Raw genomic sequence first — 9,426 nt, forward strand, 5'->3', positions numbered from 1 at the left:
GATGCCTGCCATAATGGGTTTGTTTTTTTTTTTAAAACATACATCCACTAATATAATATAAGTATAGTTATTAGTCTTAGTGCTAGAAAATTGCCATTGATTAAACTAATAAACGTGTCATCATCTTGATTCATCAACGATGTACAAATAAGACGACATTGTGCAATTGGACCTATATGAAAGAATCTATCTAAAATGTCTCAAAAGCAAGAGTTATGTCTAATTGACGCACATCTAGACCTAAACGTGTACTTATTTAAATTTCAGTGAAATGCAGTATTGGGTTAGTGATCTAGAAGGCTTCCCACAACAGAAAAACCTCCTGCAGTCTGGTTGTTTATCTCCTACCAATGCACAAGGAAATAGAATAACTGTTGATCCCACAATACACCACCAAAAGATGTTGGGATTTGGTGCTGCAATGACCCATTCCTCAGCTTATTTGATCTATCGCAATACTCGTAGGAATGATATAATGGAATCGCTGTTTTCTGCAACAAAAGGTATTGGAATCAATGTCATCCGCATTCCTATTGATGGCTCTGATTTTTTACCAGGACAACCTTATACTTATGCTGACTCAGGAAATTTAAACGATTTCAGTATTCGGAAAGATAAAGAATACATGCTTCCAATTTTAAAACAGGCTTTATCAATTAATCCCCAATTGGCGATAATAGCATCTCCCTGGAGCGCACCGGCATGGATGAAGTACGCACCATTTTGGGATCGAAGCCATTCGACACTTAATGGAGGATCCTTCAACATGAAATACAAAGATGAGTATGCAACTTATTTGGTCAAGTTTCTACAAGAGTATAAGAACGAAAATGTTCCCATCTACGCCATCACTGTACAAAACGAACCTGGTTTCGAAGCGGATGGTTATCCAACGATGAAGTTAGATGCCGGAGATGAAAAGGAATTAGTAAAAACTTTAGGACCAAAATTCTCCAGTGCCCATATCTCAACCAAAATCATCATATACGACCATAATTGGGATCATCCTGAATATCCTATAAGTATTCTAAACGACCCACAAGCAAAAATGTTTATTGCAGGATCAGCGTTTCATTGCTACGGTGGTGATCGTAAAGCACCGCTTCAAGTTGTTCATGCACATCCCGATAAAGGGATATACTTCACAGAGTGTACTGGTTCAAATGCAGACACTACTTGGAAGAGAGTCTTCAGATGGAACTTTGTCAATCTCTTTATTGGACAGCCAAGAGTTTTCGCTAAAACGGTTTTGTTATGGAACTTGGCATTAGATGAGCACCATGGACCTGTTTTAACCACCCCGGGTTGTTCCAGAGGATGTGGCTGTAAAGACTGTCGAGGCGTTCTAACAATTAAAGGCAAATCCACATTTGAAAAAAACGTGGAGTATTACATTCTTCAACATTTTACGAAATTCGTTCAAAGGGGTGCTGTAAGAATAGAATCTACCAGTGATGTTGGAGAAGGTGGTACTCTTCATTCAGTTGCATTCAAAAATCCAGATAACAACATCATATTGATAGTTATCAACGACAGCTGGCAAATAAAGCAATCCTTTACAATAACAATTGGTCAGAAGAGCTTTAAATTTACAGATATCCCGAAGGAAGGTGCAGCTATATTTAAGATCCATTCTTCTTCCGCTGGTATTATTGGTTAAGGTTTGCTTGACAAATAAATATTGTAGTTGAAAATAATGCATTTGTAATTCTTGATACGATTTTGCCTTTTTACCAAAAAGCAACGGCCTATAACGGTTGGGTTAGAAGGACATTAGTTATTTTCAACCCAATTTCCCTTCTTCATTGTCCGAATCTAGGCGGTTTTACCTTTCTGCAAGAGATAATATTAATGTTGATCGGCTTATATATCTGATCTGTAGCAATCAGGTTAGGGTCAGTTTCAATAAAAATAGTTTTCTCTCGTTTCACTGTTCATGAGTATTATTATTTTATTGGCTTTCAAAAAGATACAGAAAGTATCAGTTTGGAAGTAAAGATGTAATGATTCCTTACATCTACTTCATCTATTGTTGCTGTGTCAAATCATTGAAAACATGGATAATACAATTTGTAAGGTAATCATATGGAAAAGATAATATCCCAGGTTTTTTTTATGAAATTTATTATTGATATCATTAATTTACAATGACATGAAAGACTTGATACATAAATAAAAGGATAAATGAATATGATGTGAAGAAAAAAAAAACATAAAAGGAAATGAGTTTATGTCCGAGCTATTTAACAATGAAATTAACAACTTAAAACTTGTAAACTATACTGGCTATAGCTACAATGCACAACTTTTCAAAAATAATGTTCTGATTTTAGCATTGAATCCAAATTAATATTTGTTCCCATTGTATATTCTATTGGAATTATTGAAGAATAGAAAGGCACTGTATAAAGGCAATTCCGACAGAAAAAGTTTAAGATTCTTAACCATATATCAATATATCATCTATAAATAATTTATTTTTTTATGACAATCCCTGAGACATTAGTGGCATTTACAAAACATTCATATATCACATTTATATAAAATATTTGGAAAATATAGCTCAATTCAGATCAAATGAACAGACTGATAAAAAAAAAATCTTTACAAATTCCTGAGAGGCACATAACCCATTTAAAATCCATTTAGATATATTGTCTTTTTTTCTGCCTAAGAAAGTTTTGCATTTTGTAGCTTTGTCAAAGAGACATAAATAATTTTAGTAGAATTGTAAATAAGATGAATCCATGGGATTGAGAGGAAGTTTTCAAGTAATGTATTATATAAGGAACACACATACATTTCCATTAATATATTAAAGACTAGTTAATCATATGAAATGGTGCTTTAAGAAGCTATATGTGTTCCTGACACATATACATAGACTAGATAAGCATTTTAAGATGTAACTATTAGAAATGGAATGTTGAATTTGATATGCTTACAAAAACAATATCTTTAAAATGGCATTAAAAAAGGGAGCTTATTCAACAATTGACGTTAAATGTCAAAAGTAAGTTATAAGAATGTGCTTTTTTCAATGAGTTTTCTTTTTTAGAAAAACAAATCATTTAGTAACCTTGAGTTTCTACTAGAACCCCTAGGACAACTCACATCCAGTTTACAAAAATGTTAGAAATGTCAAACTTTACTTAGTGAAACATGATTGTAAAGAGTTTTCTAATTTTTTTATGCGCATCAGGGATACTAATAGCATCAATTTGCACCATTCCAATTTTCTATCAGACGTCATGCAATTCCACTAGAACTAAGTGCTTTAAGACATCACACCTGCAAAATTTGGTTGATTCACATAAGAACTTTGCGAGGATTATGTCATTAAACACAGACGTCTGATTGAAAATTGGAATGGCAAAAATAGAAGCGATCATCGTCCCCAATACACATACAAAATTTAGAAAACCTCTTTACAATACCTTTAATTTACATGTTGTAACGAAGGTTCTGATTTGTACCAGGGGTTTAAACGGTACGAAACAAAAAATACATCAAGTAATCCATGATGATTTCATTTATGGTTGCTATAAATATTCTTGCAACTTTTGATTAAAGTAAAGTTTTTTACAATTGAATGTATATATGGAATGATGAATATATGATATGTTTCAGAATGACATCTATTTTATAGATATAATGATATGTAGAGGCAAGGTATTTTGTATATAAGATTGCATATTTACATTTTACTTGAAAATATATTTCTTACAAGTGGAGATCATTTCAGAATAACATCACAATTTTATGTGGCTTTCAGACCCTATTTTCAGACTCTCAGACTCATTTTGTAACAAATGTGCAAAAAAATAGTGTGAATTAAATTATTCGCACCCATTTCCCTTTTACTAAACTACGGTCAAATTAATATAGAGGAAAAGATTACAATTAACTCTGATACTTAAAATCATATCCTCGTAAGAAAATACCACATTTATGATATTCACTTTGGTTGTTTGAGGAAATGTAAAGCCATACATGATTAACAGGCTACATCAAGACTCTTAATTCATCGTAATAAACATACATAATATACTACAAATAGATAATATTGATTAATCTTCAAACAAATATACCTGATATTTTAATTTTTTGAAAGATAAAGTACCATAATGTTGTACATTTTGAAGGAAATAGGACAGTATAACAGACTCTCTTTTACTGGGCTTAAAAAGCTGTGTAGAGAGATAGAAAGTTTAGGACAAATATCCTATACATCCTCTATAAAAAATTGCATTTGGCTGTTATTATCCTCCTATACCACCTGAATTTGGCTCTAGTTAGAGACATTTAAGCAATGTAATTGAATTTCATTTGTGACTTTAGTATCTAGAATTTTAATGCATGCGGTACCTTGATATTGATGGATGATTTGTGATTTCTTTTTAAAAGTATATTTATGTTAATGCATATAAGTCATTGAAAACTGGATTTCAACATTGTGGCAATTATTACAGAAAAAAAATAGAGAAAAAGATACAACTATCATATTACCTACAACATAATCTTTCCATCAATTTTAATCCTGTAACAAGTTGAAAACAGTTTGTGAGGCAAGTGAAAGAACTTTAAAATGAGTATAAAATTTGTTAGTATTTATCATGTTTCACTACTTGTAACAGCACAGGCAATGTCAATACGTTGAGAATCTGTTCCTTGTATTCCAGGTATAAACACACGCTGTATTTTGTCTATCTGGCTGCGACACATGGGACACTCTGTTAACTGTTCAGCACAACTCTGGCAACATATCACATGACCACAAGGACACAGAGCTGTTTGAATGGAATTGTCTCTACATACCAAACATGTAAACCCTTCTTCAATACACTGGAGCTTAGATTTCAGCATCTGAAAATGAAATTTGTAAGCCATGTATTATTTTCCAATAGTATAAAGAGCTACCTGAGACATTATAAAAAAGATTTGACTGTTATCTGAACCAATCTAAATAAGATTTAACTGTTATTTGAGCTATCTAAATAAGATTTGACTGCTATCTGAGCCATTCTAAATAAGATTTGGCTGTTATCTGAGTCATCTAAATAAGATTTGACTGTTATCTGAACCATTCTAAATAAGATATGACTGTTATCTAAGCCTTTCTAACTAAGATTTTGTCTGTTAAGTCATCTAGGGTAAATTTTTAGTAATCTTACCTCTATTTCTTCTAGTTTAGTATGTGTATTTAACTGCAATTCATTATTTACAGTATGAACTTGTAATGGAGACCTCTCTTCTACTGTATTATTAGTGGACGCCATTTGTGAATTAGTATGTAACTTTCTTCTGGCATGATCATATGCTTCCCTACATGTTCTTCTTATATCAAAAACATATTTTTTACCTGAAAAATAAATGATTTATTACTTTATCAACTGATCCTTGAAAGTAATTATATCAAATTCTGCTAGAAAAGATTTAATATCAGTTAATTTTCTAATCTCAGGATTTTTCCACCCTCCTCTATCCCTACCTAAAAATACAGAGAAATATGTGACAGACACACCATCAAAACCTACCCAGATCTGTATTTTCATTAAATAAAGAAGCCAATGTTCCTTTCAAATCTCTACTGAACTGGGTGGAGACATCATTTCTAACAGTATCACAGCGGAAGAAGGAGTGCATTTCTGTTACACTTCTATATAAGGCATTAGCAGCTTTCTTACTGACTAGTCTAAAACCCATCGTGTTTTTAGGTTCTCCATCAGTGTCATAAATTTTCAGAACCACTGATTTATCCATATAGGTTGCCATCTGTATTAAAGGATAGGCCACCCTGAAAAATATATAGACATTACGATAATAAACAGTGATTCAAACTGTTAACAACATGTTTAAGCAATACTCATTCATCATAAGAATTACAAAAGTAAGATGGTTTCAGAGATAAGTCTTGCATCAATCTGTTACCACATATAACCCTTACCCATCATTGAGAAATAAAGACTCTGACCATTAATGCTATTAGAAATAAGCATATAGTACATTTGAACAAAAATGTCTATCTTTACATCAATAAAACAATTGCTGAAAGTGATTCTACTTACATTTGAGTAGTATGATGAGCCAAATTGTGCACAAAAAATCCTGTTGGACCGACACCAATTTCAATTTCTTCATAATTTCCATTGCGAGCAATATGTGTTTCCATGCCATAATTGTCTAGTTCAGAAGCCTCTTGTAATAGTTTATATTCAGCATTGGCAGCTGTGGTTCCACATAATCCTGTATGACATTCAAACACTTTATGTACATTGTCGGCAGTAAACTCACAAAGTCCTTTAAAAACATCTTTATATTTATTCAATTGATAAAAATTATGATTCTGATCACCAAATTCTGCCTGAGCTATCAAAGCGATCATATTTAAAGCTTTATTCTCATCTTCAACTGTTAAAACATGATTGTGTAATTCTTGTTTCACTTGAAGATAAAATAAATGCCTGAAAGAACAAAAAAAAGATTGAGATAAAATATCAGCTATGACAAACAGAGTCATTATAAAATTCTTATTGGGAGAGAAAATGATCTCTTTTCAATTTATCTTGTCAGTCAGTATTTCAGGCCACAGAGACCGATGAAAAAATCTGGATCTTCCAATGAGACACATCAAACAAGATGTAGCCTATGTATGCTTTATGTGATTCATTTCACATATTATATTAAATCTATAAGCTTTGTATTAAACATTTTATGTTCATAATTCAGCAAATTCTCACTTAATTCAAGCAATATCTAAAGCAAAATTTTGTGTTGGGTTGGAATGATCTTCTACTTCAAAGTAATGGACAATTTACGAAAAAAATTTTTTTATTCCACTTGGAAATGCAATACACACCTTGTGGATTCTTGCAGAATATAGTGTGGCTTGACAAAAAATTTGACTTTTATTTGTAGTTGATGTGGTGGAGGTCCAGATAGCTGATCATCTATTCTATTGCGTAAATTTAACCATAAGTTTTCACTCTTGGAACCTTTATACATCAAACCAAAATAATCAACTTCTATAATATCTAGCTGCTCACATATCTATTAAACAAAATATTTCTCATTAATTTGCTGTAACAGCAGCTACCTTCCCCTTACAGTGAGTAGCACTATAGTGTAACACTAACTCGACTTCTAACCTCAATGCAAAGTGTTGGACGACACTGAGATAACACTACACTTTGGGGTATTTGGAGAACAATTTAACACTAATTTTAATCTTGTGGTACTCTATTGTTCCACTAATCCCAACTCAGCGTTTCAGTACACTGGCTTAGCATGAGTTCCCATATCCCTTTAACACGGGATCAAGCTCAAGATTACACAAGTGAGATTACTCACTGGATAATGAGGTGTAGTAATAAGTACTAGTAGGCACAATAATTATTAAATAATATTGAGATTTAGAGTAAAATATTAGAGACTAATATTAATAATGTATGAATAAAAACGATAAAACATAAAAATCATTATTAATATGCCGATAAAAACCAGAAATCGCATATATAAATAATAAGTTTTGAAATAAGTCGAGTCGAAATTTGTGCTTCGATTAGGTTGTTGAGTTGGACTTTGGACCCTGATACGGCCATATTGTCAGCTGGGTGAATTGACCGAACAGCTGATAGCTGAAGCATACCGATTGACATTTCATTATCAGTTTAACATATACTCAATGCTTTCATCGCAATACACATGAAGAGTGTAAAATATGCATGGGAATGCACACATAAATCTAATAGTTAGTGGACAGCTCAGTTAAAATAATATTAGATTATCTGTCATCGTTCATTCTACTTTTTTTTTTTCACTTCAGACGTTCATCAAGCTTTGCACTTACCTTGTCTAGGCACTCTTGGCCATTAGCTTTCGGATCTACTTCTACGCCCAATATAAGTGAATTTGGTAGAGAAACATGAAACAACATTCTGTCATATCAATCACATAATCCACGAAAAAATAATCTTAATAAGTTGAATATCTTCGTCTTTATCATGAGTTTTCTGCACATTGGTTTCACCGTGTTGTGATATCACAATGTAATCACGTGGATGAACTATGTTTGACCAATCAATGAAGTATATCTTAGAAACTGTCCAATCAAACGTATTTGGGCGGGGCTTAATATCTCGTTCAGCTGGTCAAAGTTCATCATTCTGTTTACAGGAGAAAAAAAAAACTAGGCCAGTCCAATAGTGTGTGATTCCGTCTAACATAAACTCATAATACTGACATAAGCCCTATCCATTCTCTTTGTTTAAGTGGATATGTTATAAATCTAATGAGGTGTAATCTTATTCAAACACTTTCTTGAATTACGAGCAATTAAAAACCCGAATCTTGAGTCCAAGCAAGGCCAAGAAAGCCTAAAAAACAATAATTATCAGTTTTCACAATGAGATGTAGCCTACTGCAGTAATTGAATAGGTTACCGTACTAAATATATGTCTTAGCTTAGCGAATATTGTCACGAGTGATATGCTACTTGGAAAAACCAGGTAAAAATTATGTCAGCTATTGTGCCTACACAATTTTCCTGTCATGTGACATAATATGATGAATACAATTTACGTTGTAATCAAAAGGAAGACTTGTTAAGAAAGCGAACTCAAATAATTCTTGCACAAGTATCCTGGATGACACATTTACGTTGAAGTTTGCACACGAGACGAATTTCAATCACACACTAAAAACTACCACAGGATAATTAATCATATATGAGTAGGCGTATCAATAGTACGGAAGCGTATTATACACATTAGGGCCATTCATTTTTTTTTTTTTGAATTTTCAAGTTAGTACGTTGAATTTTCAAGTTAGAATGTTGAATTTTCAAGTTAGTAACTCGAATTTTCAAGTTAGTTACTTCAATTTTCAAGTTAGTTACTTCAATTTTCAAGTTAGTATCTTGAATTTTTACTAACTTGAAAAATCGTTTAATTTTCAAGTTACTAACTTGAAAATTCAACATACTAACTTGAAAATTCAACATACTAACTTGAAAATTCAAGTTACTAAATTCAACATACTAACTTGAAAATTCAACATACTAACATAACTTGAAAATTCAACATACTAGCTTGAAATTCAAGATACTAGCTTGATAATTCAAGATACTAGCTTGAAAATTCAACATACTAACTTGAAAATTCAACATACTAACTTGAAGATACTTACTTGAAAATTCAACATATTAGCTTGAAAATTCCAGATACTAACTTGACAATTCAACATACTAACTTGAAAATTCAACATACTAACTTGAAAATTCAAAAAAAAAAAAAAAAAAATTAATGGCCCTAATACGCTTCCGTACAATAGGCCCTATCATTGAGTCCAAAACTTTTATAAATATCTGACCACAAGAGCATCCATCGCATACAATTTAAGTTAAGATTTAATTTGGTATAAGGTTTT

At 32.0% G+C, this 9,426-nt stretch overlaps 2 protein-coding genes across 2 annotated transcripts; one reads left to right on the forward strand and one right to left on the reverse strand.

Moving 5' to 3' along the window:
* Positions 1–388: 388 nt before the first annotated feature.
* Positions 389–1,531, forward strand: LOTGIDRAFT_101222 (hypothetical protein; the record flags this gene model as incomplete). Its single annotated transcript, XM_009056032.1, has 1 exon — positions 389–1,531. A coding segment is annotated over one exon (1,143 nt), but the record flags the coding sequence as incomplete, so codon positions are not given.
* Positions 1,532–4,614: 3,083 nt separating this feature from the next.
* Positions 4,615–7,936, reverse strand: LOTGIDRAFT_206409 (hypothetical protein; the record flags this gene model as incomplete). Its single annotated transcript, XM_009056033.1, has 6 exons — positions 4,615–4,866; positions 5,175–5,362; positions 5,538–5,797; positions 6,069–6,464; positions 6,860–7,050; positions 7,850–7,936. 6 exons carry the CDS (start codon positions 7,934–7,936, stop codon positions 4,615–4,617), a joined length of 1,374 nt encoding a protein of 457 aa, XP_009054281.1.
* Between the last annotated feature and the right edge of the window lie 1,490 nt (positions 7,937–9,426).

This window comes from Lottia gigantea (genome assembly GCF_000327385.1).
Source record: "Lottia gigantea unplaced genomic scaffold LOTGIsca_26, whole genome shotgun sequence".
NCBI lineage: Eukaryota > Metazoa > Mollusca > Gastropoda > Lottiidae > Lottia > Lottia gigantea.